Below are 21,063 nucleotides of genomic sequence, written 5' to 3' on the forward strand. Positions count from 1 at the left end.
TAGAGAATTATACACCAATCTGCTGAAGGCTTCTTATACTACTGTCAAGAAGTAGGTAGAGAAATACAATGTATTGTGAAAATTAAAAGATCTTAAAGCCTTTAAAATGGCAATCATTATTTTAAAGTTGCCGGCTTTGCTGGAGTTATCTCCCTCTAAAATCGTGTATGAGATTTTAGCCTCCTTTTCTGTTGTAAGCTTGTCAAAAACCAAAAGAAATTCTATTGTAAAACACTTGAAAGTATGTTTCTGCTGATTGTCCTCATGATCCAAGGGGAATAACTCTCACCTTTACTGAAATCTATGTCAAAAACTGCTGATTCAGGGCTTTTAGTTTGGCATCAATGTGATCTTTTGGTATATAAAAGTAAACTTTCTCATCTCATCAAAACATTGATTGGTAATTGTACTAAATTTGTAATTGGATTATATAGTCTAATCATTGTCCGTGGGGTTGTGAATTGTAAACAGCTTAAAATGTTAGACATTGGTGAGGACCAAGCTGGTACAAATTATCATACAGTGTATGCTAAGTTCTAGATCGTCTCCTTGTCAAGATGCTTTACTGCTAGGGCAAGACCAATGAGGCCACTTTGTACACGATGACTGCTGATAGTTCCAGGAAGAGCCCATCCCTCATCTCCTTCCAACGATAAAGCGTAAATATACTAACATATAGAGAGGGCATTAACCCCATAAGTGGGGCCCAGTTTTGTGAGATGTGGTTGCCCATAGTTATCAGATTGTGTGCCTGTTTGTTTTTTGGGTTGTGTGCAATATTTTGGAGGCATAGTAGTCAACTGGTAGGGCTACAGACCGAAAGGTTGCTAGTTCGAATCCTGGCACTGGTGCTGTGTTGTATCATTGAATAAGAGACTTTACTCTGTTGTGTTCCAATAGACTCAGCTGTAAGTGAGTATGTGGCGGGGCAGAGCAAGAACTGTCAGGTGTTTAATCTGTTAGCACCGAAATGGCAGCTCCGACTGTATGCTCCTCAGGGATTTGAGAAAGACATTGACTGGTTGTTAAAGGCCCCATAACCACAGATTATTATTTGTGAACCACTTTAAAGTGTCTATGTTGCTGTGTATATAAAACTTCAAATTATTGAGTTAGGTTGTGCCACTTCGACTACATGAATATCCATGCTTCCTTGAAGAAAGTTCTTTGAATGGCTATTCAGGCTTGGGTGTCAAAGGTCAAGGTCACTGCTACTATAAATAGAATATCAGTTTAAAATTCTGTTTGGATGATTTTACATCATCCATTGCCTCCCTAAAGAAGTCCTTGCTTGGAATAGATTTTCAGGCTCAAAAGTTTAAGGTCAAATACTCTAAATAGAATAGCAGTTTATGCATAATATCTTAAATTAAGTTCTGCAATTTCAGTTGGTACATTTAACCCTCAGTAAAGCTCGGGTTTAGAGGCATATGCATATATTACAGGTCGTTTCTGGTTTGTCAGTACACTAGTTCATCTGACCCTCTGAAGTACATTTATTTTGAAAATATTCTTACTTTCATCGATCATGTCCGTGACTTTCATACCTTTTTCAGGATTCGACTTTGTAACCAAACTATAGAAAAGTAACAAGGCAAATATAACAGTCATTGATTTTATTTTTTGCTTTTTTCCTTTTTTTCCATGACAATGATGAACATCTAAGACTACCGCTTCATTTAAATCGTCACACAAACACACGTCGTACCTCCTACCCTGTTGCCATGACAACTTTGTCACTATTGACAACAAGTGCATGGTTAACAAGAACAGGAGCGAGAAAATAAAATGAATGACATGAATTTGACATTTTCCCCTGGACATAATTAACCAATGACAAACTGTTACATGCTAATGATGAAAAAATAACATTTTCGAACAATTCACTTGAAAGAAGAACTTGATTTCATACAACATGTAACATTTCACCTCAATTTCAACATTCAACATGACGAATATTCAACAAAAATATCCACCTCCAACATCTAAAGTCTCCTTTTATTATAATTGGTGCCTACCCCTTCATCCCCCAACAGTCTTGGATTAATCCAGCCTTACAATTGGAAGAGTCCATTGGAATGAGGGGGTAAAGCCACCTTTGATCCCAAAATAAATGTCATAACTCTCGCTGAACATTTAATCGGCAAATATGCTAGGGGTCAAAGGTCATTATTTGATTGATGGTTGGCTGGCACTTAAAATTAGGCAGCAATTATTGTACTCCAAATTACCAAACAACATTTAAGGAAAACAGCAAGGACACATTAAGGTCAAAGGTCAAGGTAATCAACAGGCATGCATTATTTCACATTTATGTTTTTTGAAGGTTTTCTGTATAAAAAAACTTTTCAATGAAACAATTTAATGATGAAGGTATTAACTAAACGAGGAGTGATATCCTAATGATTTAAAAAATAATGAAGATTTTACGACATGATGATCAATAGTAAAAAAACCTGCAGAAGTAGGGATAAGGTCCACACAAGACAGACTTGTATTGGAAGGGAGTGTATTTCACAGGGTCATAAACAATGGCGTTCAGGTATAAAAATGAAAACAAAAAACAAAAAAACCCCGGAAAAACTAGACAAAAACATGTAAACCAAAGTTCATATACAGTTGCATGTGTTGTTGTGATGAATAGGTGTTTTACATACAAATGTATTCTAAATAAACATATCACCTTTTACATACATTTTACAAAATTATTTGATCATGTTATCAGGAAGATTTCGGTTCATCCCTTGCAAGGTATATATATTTCACCTTGGTGCGAATTGCCATAATATACAAAATTCTAAGAAAGATTGGGTACCTCCTCCTCCTCCTCCCCGCAAACCAAATATGTCTATCATGACAGGATGAGGAACCCTACGGCTGTGTGCCTTAGAATATTCCCTCTACATACAATATCATACTGTACAGTAAATATACTTGTAAAAAAACAATTTTTGAACATTCTCTTAAATTTTAAAATCAAAAAGAAAAAAAGAAACTTAACAAATCTTTCTACAGTATTTTTGATTTATTGCACACTGTATGTACTGGCATTTTGGTCATATACTTTAGTTCATATACACTCAGATTAATTATAAGTTACATTTTATTATGTAAATGTGATTGGTGTAAGAGTTATCTCCCTTTAAAAAATCTTATCAATAACAGAAAATATTTTACCAAAACAACCACAACAACAATTTGTTCAGGTTGTTGTATTTAAAATGAAATTTAACGATGTCATAAATTTAAACAAAAGCAACCTGCAGCAGGTAATATACATAGGTTGTCATATATGGCAACAAGGAATTAAAAGGTTTCCCGTATTTACCCTGTTATAGACCCATGGGGTTAACACTCCGACTCTAGGTGGTGGGCTTATCACCAGGCGTGGGCTTATTACTGGATAAATACGGCAGAACAGGTTAGTTCTGATCGCGTAAGTTATAAATAATGCATAACTAACCTAGCTACCACTGCCAGCTCCATCAATCTAATGTCAGCTTAAAAACAGATAATCGCTTTAAAAAAAAAAATTTAACACAAAATATAATTACACATTTGAAGATAACCACTAACTAGGTACAGTCTTGCCGTTACATTTTGCATAAAGTAGGAGTGTATATATATGTATATTGCAGTATTAAATTGGTACTTTAAGTTGTCTTTGACCTTTGAACTGGAAGATATATATATTTTGTGCAGGGTCCGAGGAATGGGTGCAAGGTACAATTCCAATAATATTTATTTAAAGTCTGGAAGACAATTCTTGGACGTTTGATATTTAATGGTTAAATAGTTTTTTGTTTCAAAAACACATTTTATACATAATGGTACAAGTTTATGGATACCCAGTTCACATAGTTTACATGTAAATGTGTACAGCTCTCCAAGTTCTATAAAATAACCCTGAATACTGATCTTAATCCTTTATAGGTCAACTTCACTGTCACTAAGAATTAATGAACATTAATGTTCTTTTGAGAAAGGAAACAGGAAAAATGAATAATAATGAAAAATTGCTATTAAAAAAAATAATTATACATATGATTTAATAAGCAGAACAACAGCATATGTGCTTGGCATCCAAATCGTAACCATAAGTTATGTGACAGGTGCTTACGTCAACATTTCTTTCATCGGCTACATAAGTCTAGATGTGATAACAAAAATTCTATCCCCAAAAAATATGAACCAAGTATAGTAAGACAAATGATGAAATGGAGAAGCACTATACCAAAAACTAGAATCAGCAGCTACCAGGAGGCATGTTCCATCATGGCTTACCGGTACGGTGCAAAAGGAAAATATTCCCAAGAACATTATTCAGCAACTCATGTTGCAAAGATCGTAGGATGACCTCAAAATATTTCTCACTCGATCAAGAACATAACTATTCCCGATTTCACAGGACTCCGGGTAGCTGCAATAGTTGGTCTACTGTTGCCCAGTAACCAAATTATACATGAAACAATCTGATTGGTCAAATACATAATGATATTTACAATGACATGCTTAATGAACACGAATGTGGTCAGAAATGAAATGTATGAAACTATTTACAATTTCTTTATCGCTACCGAGAACTATCTATATGGGTTTGGAGCAAGTATTGTACTTTGTTCAACTTGACTGATTGTGACACTAATTTTTTTCTATTTTCCAAATTTTATGTTTCTTTTTTCATTTTCAGAGACCCTCAATTTTGTCTCCATATTTAACTCTCTCTAAAGAGTAGGATGACTTAATGAGATACAATATTGGTTAGAGTTACAAAATATGATTCAATCAAACAATGACAAACTTCTATGACTTTTTCATTTTAGATATAATTTTCAAAATGTATGTATTAGTTTCTTTTGTCCAATCTTTACAGCTAATGAATATCTAGCTATTATCAAATGTTGATCAACTGCAACCAAAACACCCAGCTATAAAAATATGTCAAGGTAACGAAAGTCGTAAAATCACATTTCCGTTTCCATAGCAATATGTTATGAACAATTAAGTATGCATAAATCACATGAAGACCACAAAAACATTTACTAAAATCCTAAAATGAATGAAACATAAAACTATGAACAAAAAATTTAAAAATTATCATTTGTAAAAGAAGCATGTATATGTACAGATAAAAATGTTGATTCTGTTGGTATTGATTTCATCAGTATGTTTTGTATAAAAATCATTCACTCAAGTCTCTGTCCGTTAATTCTATCAATCGGGCGCTTTAAGGCCGGGTGTACAAAAAGATTCTAGTCTCATTCTAACTAACATATCATGTCAGACCTAATACCAAGGAATTGCTCAAGTCTTACTGAAATGTTGTAATAGTTGGTCTGGAAAAAGGTTTTATTTGGTTAAATATAATCACTGCTGGCTTGTAATTAAAACTAAAACATAATTGGTGATTTGAATTTTGATTATGGATTCAGGTATTTCGCCCTTCAACAAATTAACTACATTGTACGTTTAAACTTATATCATTATATCAGCATTGCTATACTCTTATAGACAGAGCTCATTAACTAAACATATTAAACATATTAGTACGAAACTGCATAAAGTGTTGATATTTTTCCCCACTCCATTCTTAAATATTTTAAAATCTAACTTTAAATGTGTAAAATCTAATTATGTGTTAACTGTATAGTGTGGAAATACTAAACAGACTTAAAATTAATCAATTGCTAATTTTTTTTTCAAAATTCATTAATGAATAATGAAACATTTCAAAATTTATTAGTTGGTAAACAACAAAATATCTATTTATTTTGTAACAGTTTAAAACTTGAGCAACTCAATTGTATATACGTTAATTCATTTCCAGTAAAAAACAAACAAAAAAATGAAACATATTCCTGTGGTTGCATTTTAAAAAGTATTCACCTGAAATGTTATCTCGGGGGGGGGGGAGCAACACAAGTTATATTTGTTTAAATACTACCTATACACACAATTTTGTCGCACACAATTTTCCAAATATAGGTGTAAGTTCAGTCCAAAGACTCGCGGCCAAATACTGACTCCCGGCCAAATACCGACTCCCGGCCAAATACCGACTCGCGGCCAAATACCAACAGTATGTTGCTCCCCCTTAAGAATAAAAATTAATCTCAGCACTGGGAGTGAGGTGTTTGTAAATCTGAATGATAAAAATGACCTTATTTCAATATCATAATAAAACGCATTCACTCAACATCCTTACACACTCTATCTACTGATTAGTAATAAAATGGCGCATCACTGAATCACATTTCTTTGAAGAAAATAAAAATAATATCCAATCACTTTCAGGCAATGGCATAGACAAAAGTTTAATTTTAGTTATAGACCGTTTGCTAAGCTTATGTTTTGGTTGTTCCACCGTTTCAATCTGTCACACATGACTGAGTGTTCATTCATATGAGTTTTCAAATTGTCTATTTGTTCATTTAGAAATTCATCGTTTCAATAACAACATGATGTCGCAAAAGTTTTCATCCACAACATTAACTTTTTACATCCTAAAAAATATTACAGATTTGCTCCGAATTTTGTTCTTAGATTGTATTCCATTACAGGAAATTTCTAGCTTTCCTTCCTCTGTAATACCCTGGTCTTGATCATTGGTGTGTTTGATTCCTTGGTAATGCTATTGTTTCAACTCGGAACAGAATGAGGATAAAGTAGGTTGTTACTCCGATGATCTGTATCCCATTGTGTTGATTAGTTGGTGGCGTTAAATTACGTTAGCAAACGATGAAATCACGTAAAACTGAAACAAAAAACGACAGGAAATAAGATCGTAATTTTACTGTTAAAACCATCAACTTCTTAACAATGTTGGGAACAAGAAAATTCAGCAAAAATAGAATATTACTCAAGACATGATTTGTTTTATTTAGCACTTTTAATGATTTTATGAATTACAAACTTCAGAAAAAATGAAGTGTTTTTCATGTTCTTTAGAAAATGATTAAGTTGACTGTACTTCAGAATACATGGTCAACACTTTCACCTGTATTCTGTATCACGATTTAAAAGATAATTTCATTCCAAATGATCTATCTCAAAAACTATTTGACCTTAATTTACATTGCATGTCATGTCAATGTTATATTTGCTGTTTTATCTGATTGAAGGGTAGGTATTACCTGGAAGGTGTGGCTGCGTAGGTCTGGAAGTGTGGCGTATTGTCCAAAGCATCATGGTCCTACAAATTGTAAAAATTTAATGTTATTCATGAGAAGATGTTTTTTATGACAAAAGTGCCTGAATGAGCATAGTTTTCCTTTTATAACTATCTATAAACCATAATTTGCTGTTTAATTGAACTGAGCTAATTTTTTTATATTTTTTTTGTGATAAGTTTTTCCAGTAATTAAGTAAATAACATCGTTTTCCCCTACCTCTATCGGGAGAGCCTGTAGCATGGTGGCCGCCCCGGGGGCCTGAGCATACATCTGATTGAACGCTGCAGCGGAGGCTGCTGGGTGTCCGGCCACAAACTAAAAAAGAAATCATCAACATCACTAATCAGAATCATTACAAAGCTTAAAATTATCATCACGAACAATTTATTCAGAAAAGCATTTTTTTTTTCATATATCACAATAATTATAAGAGAAGGATGGTATTTGATCAAGAATCATCAGCCGCTATTCCCGTCCAAAAAATTAACTCATAAATATTTAGGTTGAATAATTAAAGAAACATGTAATATGTGGGGAATGGAATAATATATATATGTATATATATATAGGTTGTATATACATCTAATATCATGCAATATATATTGTTCATAACAATAAAGGTCTAAAGATGTAGGTATACGTTGAAATGGAAATCACCGGTAAGAAATTACAGGTTTGTAAAATTTATCTTTTTTCTAAGAAGCATTTGGACATAGGCTTGATCAGAACATCTTATTTGAAGCAAAAACTAAAAGGTGACAATATCTAGACTTAAAATCCAGTTTGAATTTATTTAGTTTGAATAAAAGTTCCGTTTGATAAGGAATATTTATAATAATGAAATGAAGTTTGATCATAGAAAATATTAACCTATCACAATTGTGTTCATCAAATTGACACAATTGTGCAAAATTGAAAATTGGTTCTGTAGTTTTGTCTCAGGAGACAGTTTAGGAAAACGTGACACTAGGTTATGGAAAGGAAGCAGATATTTATATCTTACAACCATCGATTTGTCACCCCGACATATCACATTAAGCTTTGCTAAATAGCATCATAAAAACCAAGGCTTTCATATATATCAAAACTCCGACACCACACTACATTCCTCTGCGGATATATCGGAAGCAACAGGTGAGAGGGAGGTGAAGGGACAAAGTTCAGGCTCTATCCATGAGATGTTTTACTTCAAAACATATTGGTTCAAATATAACAGTTGTCTTGGTTACACCATTCTGGATATATAGTTACCATGGTTACAAAATGTCTTATCACATTTAACTCAAGTTTTGTTAGTAAGTAATATAAAGTTATTTTCTTAAAATGTTGTGTATATAGAATTATGTTAAGATATTTGGGTAATACATATAAAATAAGTGACTGAGGTTTTCAGTGCTAAAAACACAAATAAGAACAAAATATTGTAGTAATTCTGCTTGAAACTTGAAGATCACATCAAATATTGTAACATTATTATGCTATATATGGTACAGTTTTCTGAGAATATACAAAACTCAGTATAGTCACTATCCATCATAATGAGTAAATAAATGTCAAGTTGCTTATACATGTAAAATTTTGTTTTTCATCAGCCAATCACCTCAAACTTCTCATGCAAGCCTATCATCCCCAAAAACTGACTTGGACTGTTCCATGACAATAAAAAGGAAGACCCAAGACAAATTTTGGGGATGGAAAGGTATGGTATAGATATATATATATATATGTTTTGAAGAACAAAATTATCTCAAACAGGAAGAAAAATGGTTATAAACAACTAAACATACACCTTAAAATACTACGTGTACCATTTCTATTTTTCACAATTTCTGGTTCTTGGTACGATGCGGCAATGATGTTAAATGGCTGCCTTTTAGAGAAATCTTTAAATGGTACATGTACAACTTTGTATTAAGGTATGTGTTTTTAGGGCGGTTACAAGTATACAATGTTTGTAAGACGCCCAGGGTAGGAACAAAAACTCGCTATATAGGTCTACACTCCTAGGTGTCGTAGTGCCCGAATATACACGGCTAAATCATTAGTAGAGACACTCACAATCTAAGTATACTGTATATGGTGCTAAAGCAGTATATAGGTCTCAGATGTATATAAATATATATATGTTAATATTTTACAATCCTTCAATGTCCTTACGGTGAATATTGACCTGAAATTTTGTTCAGTAAAACGGGTCATTATAAATCTGTATATAATATGTCATATTCACCGCAAGGAGTCAGTAGATGTTTAATTATATGACCTTCATAGTAAGATTAAAATAACCTCGTTAAAAAACACAGATGTCATCAATCATGTCCAAAATAACAGATGCTTTGAACAATATCATAATACACTGTCATGCTTATATATATATATACAGTATATATATACACATTTTTCGAATGGACATTCGATGTTGTGTTTCACAAATTATTTCCATAGAAAAAGTCATATAACAAACATTCCTATATATATATATGTATATACAGTGATGTTAATCTTGTTGTATATAAAAAGCCTAATAAATATACAGATATATATTGTACACAAAAAGGTGGATTGAAATTCTTTTATGCATATATACACGTATACATATCGTACATATATTCTTCTTCAATTACTTAGCCGATTTCTGATAAGAACTACAAATTTTTTCAACACTTTTTGAATGTGAGGCGTATGATCTCCGTCAAATGCAAATTTTGAATTTTTTTTATTATGCATAACTAACATTTCTTATATGTACACACATGTATTAAAAAGTTAGTTTAGTTTTTGATTAAATATATGAACACTGAATACATGTGTATTAAGATGAAAAGAAAAAAATGCACATCCAATTCAGAAATAAGCTTGTAATATGAAGAGCGTCAACCAATATATACGTGGTGAAGTTGGAGTACATATTTGTAAAACCTGAAAATAAAGCGTTTTGGCGATACAGATGAAAGCAACAAGAATACCATGCACAGTGGAGCCCTCTAGTGGAGTAGATTAAATATACACTCGGATACTAGTCACAAAGCTGATTATGGAAATAAAACCAAAAACCATCAAGTCGTTACCATGGAGATCCACATTTCCTTCCAAAGTATCCTTCAGCCAAGGTGAAGGTTATGTTGTCTGTTCTTGCTTTTGATGGCAATATTTCACATGCGCAATACTTCAAAGTTCCATGATTTTCAGCTGAGTTGTCGAAGTTTTCATGGCCGTCCAATGATCCTATGACATCCTTCTGTGGGATCGTTGTAACCTCTACATACATTCTCCCGCATGCAGATTTTGAATTGGACTTTTCCACTAACTTCAGTCAACAAGCTCATTTATCAGCCAAGTACAATTTCTTGACAACTTCAATGCTGTTTGTGATGTTCAATGTCAAATATCAGATATTCAAGGTCAACATGCTGTTAAAAGACTGTTGGATAGAGATTTTGTAATTTTGTATGTAGCGACATTTAAAATATATTTGCCTATACTTTTCCTCTCAAACAGTAGTTAATTGCTGATTAGGAAATTCACCTTAATTTGTTATAACTTTACAATATTTACAAAAAAATTCTTTTTCTGAATTTTCTCAATTTTTATAATTTGAATCTTAAGAGAATTCAATATCTTCAGATGTTTGTACAATAAACCTTATATAGCCATAAACTGTCATAAGTCTGTCAGTCATAAGTTTCCTGATAGTGACATAAAAGACAAAGAAATATTTCTAGAACAAATGACTTTTATTCCCGTGATTCCATTCATACTAACATGTCATTTGCTAACAACTTATTAACAGCACATAGGTCACAGTTAAAAAACTGCATAGAAACAAATATTCAAAATCAAAACTGCAGTAAGTAATCTCGATGCAGTTGTGTAAAAATAAAACAAAATTTCTTTGAAAAATGGTGAAAATGTTGTCATTTCTATCTAAAAAATAAAGCATTTCACATGTGGATGTGGATGATGATGAAAGCAACAAATCATGACACAGCTGTAACAGCAACCGTTGCCATGGCTACTGGCTGCATCTAATGTGCAAATTATATTTTATGTACAAAACCATTTATAGTGCCCACCACCAATCATTTTTTTGGGGAAAAAAAAAAAAAAAATCCAAAATGTTTCATTATAAAAGTCACCATAAGGCTATATAGTCTGTTGAAGAATTACACAGTTTTTGAACATTGCTGCTTGATCTTAAGGTTTGTACACATTCGCATAGAGTCAAACACGTAAAAAACAAGTTTTTAAAGTTTTATCTAGAGAAAAGATATAATGATCTTGCATAATCTGTATTAAACTCCAAAGACTCTACACAAACCCACAGTGACTTTCTATAATCAAACAATTCTTGAAGATCTTAAAATTTTAAAGCTCCATTGTTTTATTCGATATATATTGTATCCTTTTACCTATGAGAAATGTCTAACAATAAAAAATCTACGATGATTATATGATATATATCTAACAAAGTGTTCCGTTACGCCAACGTTACAGGACAACACCTTACTATTTACACACAAAGTTTTGTAGTAGAAGAATCGTAAAGATAGAAATTTTCAATAAAAAAATTATTGCTGATCATGTTAAAAAATGTTAATGATGAAGGGAAAAAAATCATATTAAAAAAAACAAACATTTTATAAATGTTGTATACGAGTATCACTTTGGTTTGTTCCTCTGCATATCATTTTCGCTAAATATTGTTCTGTTTGAACCTGCATCTCCACTGCTCTTAAAATTTCACATGAAAATAAACAGCGTTCTTGGAAGGTTAAGTAAGGATGTGTTTTCACAATAACAGGTATGGGAATACAGAAAAGACAAGGTTTGTAAATTGACCTTATTTTATAAGGAAAATCCAAAGAAAACTGGTTTATTTTGTCCTTAAATTGTTGTATTTGTACATTATAATATTCAACATTTAATTGGCTACGAGAGGTTCTCATCGAGATATGTAAACCTAGCATTAGGCAGTGCCTGTCAAGAAGGACAGTAGATATATACCAATAAATACTGAAAAATACTAAATCTTAATAAATACTAAAATATATTTTTTTCATTCAGGCTTCTTTTGATAAATTACAGGATTGCCAATTTACACTGAAACAGATATATGTCACTACAAAGGATACCATAACTGTACATTATATGATCGTTTGGACCCACTTATACGTTATATTGCCATTCAAGACTTTTACTCGAGCGTTCCTGCCGATTTCTTTCTTCACAAAAAAAAAAAAAAAATGAGTACTTGGAAATAAAACGAAACCCTTCCAGCTTAGCCAGTCACAACACACCTGTTTTGCTGAATATATACATTGTAAGACATGTCCGTTATGAATATTCATAGATGTAAGGGTCAAGAGTTCAATTGAACAATAAGAACCTGTCTATGGGTTAACTGAATATTGGCAAGAGACAGGGGGAATATCAAAAAGTTTAACAAACAATAAAAAAGTACAAAAATTACGATGTATGTGGTATCCTCTGTTAAAGGACTTCTATATATATTTAGTAGTTTACTTCAAAATCTTTTGTATAAAAATCTACCTGATGGCTTCACTGTTACATACTATAAAATAATTCTATACACAGACCCACATGTTCAAGGCTAGCTGCTTTTCTTTATGTAATACTTTGACAGATTTCTCTAGATTTGGTCAAATTTTACAATAAAGGCAAACCAGCTGTGGATTCTGAACCTGGTCTGTTGTTGACTGAAACACCGAGAATGTTTTGAATAGAACTTGGAGAAAATCCATTTTGAACAAGTTATATTGTACCGGGGCTTTGAACTATGGGCCAAGATCTACTCAATTATGTTTTAGCACCAATTTGAAATGCTTCATTGATTAAAATACTTCACATCCAACGATAATGGTATACCAAAATAAAAACTACAAGGATCATATATACACATCTGGTAATATTATATATATAAAACTGGAATTTCCCCCTTTTATTTAAAGGTGTTTATCATTTAAATAATAAGTATTAATGGTAATTTATGATAGTTGAGTTTAAAAAAGAAAAAAAAATATAAAACAAACAAAAAAGTCACATGTAAGAAATTGAAAAGGATGGTACACTTATTTATAACACAGATCTCATACTGAGGTAGTGGTGCACATCAGGATCACCGTGATGTTTGGGAGTACTTCAGTCAGGATCACATTGATGTTTGGAGTACGATCAGCCCTTTGACTGGTCAAGACTATAAACACATACTGGTTACTGGTCACACACTAAAGTCAAGAAACATACTACTTCAAGAAAAGCATATCCGATTTTCAGACTTCAAATTTGGATAAATTTCGGAAAATGTACGGTATATTAAAATTTGTCCCTCCGAGCAAAAAACGTGCTTACAATTTCACATGTATGTTTACAATGTCAAAAGTATGCTTTAAGGGAAGAAACAGCATAATTTTCCAAATTTTATCAATGATTTTCTTAGATAGACATGTTCCTGGCTTCCTCTAAACTACAAATAGCCTATGTATATATTTGCCTCCTTGCTATATTAACGAGTGTTCAGACTCAGAGGATGATTTTTACTTGGTACCGATACATTGGGGGCTGGCTATATATAAGGATAACGATATTACCTACTTGAATATATACTAGGTTACCCCAGAACAATTTGGCAGCTTGAGAAAAAGTAAACAATTAAACAACTCTATATTTTAGCACTGCGTATATGAATTCTATGATTTTTATATCTATACTTATTATTTTTTATGTAAAAAAAAAAAGGAAAGAAATGAAAACAATATCAACAAATTAGGACATTTTGAGCAGTAGAAATGTTAGAAGAACCAAAGGAGTATATGCTATTATAGCCAATGATTCTTTGTTTTATACAGGGTATATTTATATATCTATTTCTTTACAATTTACAAGATACATGTTTTTGGTGTAATAATCATAGGATTTTAAAGTCTAATCAATAATCAGTTATTGCAAATTCTATGAATGTAAGTACGCCCTGAGAGTGTCACATGTACGTGGTTTTGTAGAATTTAAAAAATTTGGTTAATATCTCCTACAAAATACACTTGTATACATTTCTAAGGATATAATGCAATGTCAATATTCCAAAATTTCCAAACAGTTCGATATATTATCTTAAATATGTTTAGATCAAAAATATAACTTTCGGTTAAACAGTGCTTATTTCCACTAATTGAAATAATGTTGTTATGTTCTATCTAAAATAATGTTAAATTACACACTGACTAGAGACTGTGTTTCTAAACTTTATACTGCAAAATTAACATGTCTATAGAGTATATATTGTTCTTCTTATATTTCAATTCATTTTTGTTAAACAAGATGTAATACATAAGCTAGGACTAACTGTGGTACGTTTTGAATTTCGTGTATAAGGTACCAAAGAAAGACTGGGGATTTTTTTGTAATGAAATATCAAAAACAAACTATATAGGTGCAATTGGTTTTGTGTAGTTGAGAGATTAAAAGAGGATTTATGTAAAAGACACGTAAAAACTACAGAAATATGGTTAAGTATGAGTAAATGAATACATGAAAATAACAAAACATGAGAAACGGAATAGTTGTGTAAACTGATATCTAAATTCATGTTAGGTGATGATTATATACATTATTTACAATTTGTTTATCGCATTGTTTATCTTATCTAAAGCCAACCCTGTAAGCTGAAAATCTTACGAAACCTGTTCCTTAAAATTTCTGCTCCTTACTTGCATATAACCTGCACATATCAACATACTTTACATTAAGCAAATTCTTGTTTCTTTTATACCGCATAACTAACTATACAAGGGCTGTACTTTCTTAACAAAGCAAATAGCTCACTGTCCCCTACTTTCACTTTCTATACAAAAAGCATTAGCAATTCATATTACCTTTTCAATTTATTTGTTCATGGCAACACTCAAATACTAAGATATTATATTCAGTCCCTTTCAAAAGGTATGTCTTTGTTTTGGCTCTAATTGTTTAATTTGACTCTTAACAGAAAAACGCAAAACTGTAGGCCAATTTTTAATACAAACATGATGACAGGGTCATGGGAAAGATTTGAGGTGCTCCAATGTTCTTTCATCACATTCAACTCAAACACACCACTGATTCAGATAAACATGCAGGACATGGTCTCCTCAACTCTTGTAACGAGTGGAGTGACAGTGACAAACCAGCCTTATAGGATTATAACAATAGGTAAAACAGTCTCTACTTTCTTGTTGTTTAATATATACGCATTTTAAAATCTTTTGCAATAATCAAAACAAATATATGAATGGGATAATATTTGTAAAAATTAATCTGTAGCAACATTTGCATAAATAACGGTTGCTATAGCAACAAATGTAAACTATAAAGCTGATTGACACCGTGATATAACACAGCAGTGAATTATCTAGAACTAAAAAATGGATCTATGACAAAAAAAATGATACTAATAAAAAACCGTTGCAGTTAACTTCGTCTATCAAGCTTCATTTTAAACAAAACTATAGACGTGAAAATGTAGGTCATTCTCAAACAAACCGCACAACTCTCAGCCTAGCAGTAAGGCAGCCATTTTGGACAATTAGAACATGTGACAATCACATGACGACACTACTAAGCTTGAGGTGATTGGTTATAGCGAGGTTATAGCGAGCTATAGACGACCATGGTCGCAGCCTACCGAGCCCTGTGCTATCTGCATCTGTCCCATCTGAGCCGAGAGGTTCGGGACCACCCCTTGGGGTTCATGTCCTTGAGGTCCAGAATTCATGGTTTGGGGAAGCATCTGAAATGAGAATTTTGCAAATCCAGATCGGCTGAGTAGTGGTCCAGTTTAGTGTGTCCGGTGAACCGTGCTGTTAGCACAATGTGTCCAAACCGAGGGAAAAATCCATCCGTGAGTTAGTGAATGGAATTGGAAACAGCATCCCCTCTTGGCAAACTGTTAGTGTTTCTGCACCCAGTGCTCGATTCCCAAAGGTCGTGAGTTCCATCAAGGTCACACACCGCAAACAAAATTAGTGAAGAAAGTGTCTATCTTCTGTCTTTACGACAGACACAAATCAGACTAATAGGGACAAAGCATCTAATTTGTTGTTCCAAAATCAGATTTTTAGGTGTGCGTAGACATTTTAAGGGAAAGTTGCTGTATGGGAAAAACACAGATTATCAGGGCTCTTTATATGGCAGTCACGTCCGTGGTTACTATGGCAACGCTTTTTACCTATCTCTTATACATACAAAAAACAAAAAAAATATAGAAATATAGCATTAAAATACAATGATTCACCTTAATTTGAGAAAAAATATATGTACAGGACATAAAAATAATGGAAGATAGAAAAAATGATATATCTACAAGACAATGGTGTATTTAAATACTTTACACCATCTGGTGTGCCCTCCGGTCTTTTCATTAACCATATCTATATATGGGCACAGCACCATTCCGGTACTATCAGCACTTATTACAATTTTTCAATTTTTGATCAGGATTTCATGAGGAGTAGAGTATGCACAAATCAATTTGAAAAGTCAATAAAAAAAAGAAGGAAAAAATATGGAAATAATAATTTCAACACTTTAAAAAAAAGTTATGGTGTCAAAAATGAAATGATTACTGGGTCGACTTTTGTGAATTTATAGTTAATGGAACACAAATTAAAACACAAATCCTTGAAACCCTTTGGTTTACATTTGTGAAGTGCACTTGCGGGAAGTGTAACATTATAGTTAAACACAAGATTGATCTCATCACCACATACATGTGCACACGATCTGTGTTCCCACGACAATGTGGTCCTTAATTAAAGCACTCTCACTGCCACACAACTTGGTGTTAGTGTCACTTGGAGTTGTTTCCCTTTGTTTCCTTTCAACATGCAGCAGTGAAATGATAATAATACACTTACGATTGACAAATTGGAACAAAAAGCAAAATTACAGCCAGAAAATCAATTCATTCTTGTAACTGAAAATATCATATCAAGAAAACCGAAAAATATTTATTAAAAAAGAAAAAATTAAAAGCAATTTTTGTTTTAAATTTTGAAGACAGTTCATGACCGAAAAAATAAAAAAAATACCAGATTCTTCATAAAAATGTAATCATAAAAGTTTGGAAGGAAAGGCCTTCTTATTGGTTATCTCCCCTTGTTTACGGGTTTGGGTCTACAATGCCGGATTGGCCCGCGTAATAGGAAAGTGGGCTTACTGCTGGCATGTGAGGCTGCATAATATAACCGCCCGGAGGCATGCCCCAGGCAGGCGATGACTGAACCTGGTACGTCGTCTGAGGTGTTGACATTGCGTAGCGGGGAAGGATTCCTTGTGGGGCTGCCATCAAGGCTTGGGCCACTCTGAATACAAGATAAATTAAACAGTATTATTTATTAAATCAAAGCAAACTTAATAATATATATCTTTTTTTAACATAATGGGAGCTATGGAGTCCATTTTAGTCATTATAGTCATATTAGTCATATTATTAATACTTTCTCTGAATAGGACATTTAAAATGGAAAATCCAGATTTTGTTTATGCCTGTTTCACTCATAGATGAGAGAGTGAACTTTATTTTAGAGTAGACACGTCACTTACCCATTTTGAGCAAACGCTGCTTGGTCATATGATGTCAGTGGGAATAGCTGAAATAAAATGGAAAAATAATATTTATGAGTTGTCTCCCTTTACACATAAAAGTGATTTCTTGGCAAGTAATTGAAATATTTACTCTGAATATTTTTTTTAATGAATTTTCTTATAACTAAAGATGGACAACTGTAACCAACATACCCCTTCCCTTTCAGGCCAGATTTTTTGTTGGATCTGTGTATTTTTCTTTTTGTTACCACCATCAGCAAACTTCACGAGGAGAGGTAATGTACAGCCTGAAAACAAAACAATCTTTTACTTCGCTTTCCTCATAAAATACCTTACAAATGCAAACATTCTTTTTTTTTTTACACTTTCACTGTCTATATCAAAGGCATTGTAAGTAGAAATTTCTAGTTTACTTTCACTTTCCTAATGAAATACATAATATACTTTATGTATAACAGTAGTAAAGTTGAGTCATCTCAAATTTATTCTTTGAAATAGTATGTCTTTATCTTCTTCAGGACATACAAAAATTACCAAAATTCACATGTTGTAGGCATGGTCGGAATATGTGTTAAGCTCCTAACTGTTAGAATTATACTAGCAACCTGATAATCAAAACCAAATGATAATTGTAACCTTTTCAGAATTAAGAGCGTATCAATGTCGGACAACTCACACTGAATGACCTTTAACACAGCTGATAAATAAATTACATCTTCTAATGGTGACCACTGACAAGAAACTTCCAGCAAACAACAAAAGTTGATACGCTGTCTTTATATTGTATTTAATTTTCGTTACACCTTACAACTGCTTTTTAACGGATTGTTGTCGTGTATATGTGTAATTCCTACAAGATCAGTACAAGCTCTCTGATTGGTTGATTAAATATTTATGACCGTATCAGCACCGGGACGATCTTAGCTACGATCACCTCAAAAGTACACGGGCACGAATCTCTACTCTGAGCAACTAACTTGGATCAGCATCAGTAACCAAATGGATGTATTCCTAACATAAAAGTGTGATCCAGTGAGGTATATAATATATACTGTATACCATGTTATTGTAGCTTTTTTCTAGTTCCCACTTTCATTTACCATATTTATCCTGAAAGGAAGCCATGCCTGGTAGCAAGCCCACCCATGTCTTTTGCAGTTCCGTGAAATGCTACCCAATTTTGCTGCCCCCATCCCCTTTTTAAGCTTACCAATATTATGACCTCTATATGTAGAGCGTAATACTCTGTCATTACTTTTAGTGACACCTCCATATATTGTCATTTCTGGATCAGTTTCGGCAGTGTAAAGTGTTTGAGAGTATTACTGAAGGATAAACATACATTGTGTTTGAGATGGGTGGTAGGAGCGTATTTGAAAAGATTAACCTACTGCGGTATAAACACTAAATGTGTCCCAGACTGATGCTCTGAGGGTTTTAAGAATAACTTATATATGCTTCTTACCTGGAAGAACTTTTCCGTTAAAATGGTCAATAATTTGTTGGCACTTTTCCTTGTTCTCCATGCGCGTGAAACCAACTCCCCGACTTGTGTTGTCCCCTGTTTTACGCAGGATCCGTGTGGAGATGACGGTTCCGAAGTCCTTGAACATGTTTTCTAGATTTGTCTCGGTGTAACACAGGGGAAGATTGGAGATGTAAAGGTTAGTGGGGTCCTGTTCCTGTTGCTGTAAAAAACACAAAATATTGAATGTTTAAAGTACAATAAGATTAACAAAACACAATGATATGTACATTGAATGTTTAAAGTACAATAATATTAACAAAACACAATGATATGTACCTGTGAATTTCTTAAACATACAACAATTGATTGAATGCATTGAGTGTTGATTTGTTAGAATCATCCAGTTGATAAGACCATTTTTGGAACAATATCATAAAATATCGGTTAATGTATTATCAGTGTTTTTCAATTACATTCTCTCAGCTCTTTATTTCATCAAATTTTATCTCTTTCCGGTAGTGAGGGAAGTTAAAATCAACATGATCTTGACAACTATCTCAAGTTTTCTAAGACCTCACTACGTGAGGCGCATTCACGACTGTAAAATTTAATCACTTTTCAACAAATCTCCCAAAACCTTTGATCTATTTCTCGTAGTTGAAACTGTTGCATCATGGGACACATTTTTATATGCTTAAAGACATAAACTTGACACTTTATTTCCACAAAACACCTATAAAATATTATGCTCCGTATTGCACCAATGAAATTTTCTCTCTACACACACCAATACATATCTTCTAAATCATAAAACTGAGAAAGAGGCTTATCAGTCAGTACCTTTCAGCCATAAAGATTTAATGAAAAGGCTTGGAATGGGAAATCTCCTGAATATTATGTCCCAGGAAGTCTCCAGCTAACGATGGTATAAAGAGGGTATAGGGACAAAGCAGGAAGGTTAAAGTTAGGTTATATATTGCCAGCACTGCTAAATCTACATATACATAAGACTTTTTGTTGTGTAAATTTTCAAATGTGGAAAATGTTCTAAAAATATCTCTTTCATTTTATGGGGTTGCTTTTTCTTTTGACATGAACATTTTTAGGTGTTTCCCTTTTCAGATTCCTATACAGCACTATTAAAATGAACATAACTCCACAAACCAATTTTAAGTGCAACTAGTTCAATAAGAAAAATTCTTTTTCATTGAATACCATTGGCTAATATCCCAAGGTCAGACAGGGCTAATGATCTCAAGGTCAGACATGGCTATGATATCAAGGTCAGACACAGGAAGGTGAAGGTCAAAAATCTAGTCTGTTTTTCAAGAAGGTTCCTTTTTACAGGTTCCGTCAAAAGTGGTCTGCTTTTAAATGTGACCTCTTTATACAGGTTCTGTTAAAAGTGGTCTACTATTAAAGATGGTACCTTTTTACAGGTTAAATTCAAACTGCAATAGTAGAGAGGCCTGTTAATGTATATGATAATTCTAAAGAGACAAGTAAAATAACAATAGTTTTATAGAGATGGGTAATATCTATTTTATCACTGCAAGTAATCAAAACAGGAGATATACATTCACCAGAAAATCTTAAACCAACTTTCTAGATTACTTTCATTAAAATGTACTGCATTTGGAAGTGTTGGAGCCCCAGAGTAGACAGCCTTGGGTGTGAGCCGAGTAGGACACACAGTATATTACAGGCAGTCGTGATGTCAAAAGTCACTCCAAAGTGTTCTTATGGGAATATAAATTTTGTGTACTTCAGTCCCAACAAACATTGGCAGTATATTGGCAGAATTAGAATGTTTGCATGTCATGT

At 32.9% G+C, this 21,063-nt stretch overlaps 1 protein-coding gene across 14 annotated transcripts in view; it reads right to left on the bottom strand.

Annotated features, from left to right (window-relative positions):
* Positions 1-1,601: 1,601 nt before the first annotated feature.
* LOC117344361 (RNA-binding motif, single-stranded-interacting protein 3-like) overlaps positions 1,602-21,063 on the bottom strand; it is a 261,555-nt gene continuing 242,093 nt past the window's right edge. For all 14 annotated transcript variants that reach the window (XM_033907099.1, XM_033907097.1, XM_033907098.1 and 11 more), the window contains 7 exons: positions 19,237-19,459; positions 17,964-18,058; positions 17,769-17,815; positions 17,383-17,527; positions 7,389-7,487; positions 7,134-7,192; positions 1,602-6,754 (listed from right to left, as the gene is read on the bottom strand). In XM_033907099.1, the coding sequence (XP_033762990.1) occupies positions 6,745-6,754; positions 7,134-7,192; positions 7,389-7,487; positions 17,383-17,527; positions 17,769-17,815; positions 17,964-18,058; positions 19,237-19,459 (678 nt within the window). In that variant the 3' untranslated portion in view covers positions 1,602-6,744. The remainder of the gene's footprint in view (positions 6,755-7,133; positions 7,193-7,388; positions 7,488-17,382; positions 17,528-17,768; positions 17,816-17,963; positions 18,059-19,236; positions 19,460-21,063) is intronic.

Source organism: Pecten maximus, chromosome 15 (assembly GCF_902652985.1).
Source record: "Pecten maximus chromosome 15, xPecMax1.1, whole genome shotgun sequence".
Classification (NCBI taxonomy): domain Eukaryota; kingdom Metazoa; phylum Mollusca; class Bivalvia; order Pectinida; family Pectinidae; genus Pecten; species Pecten maximus.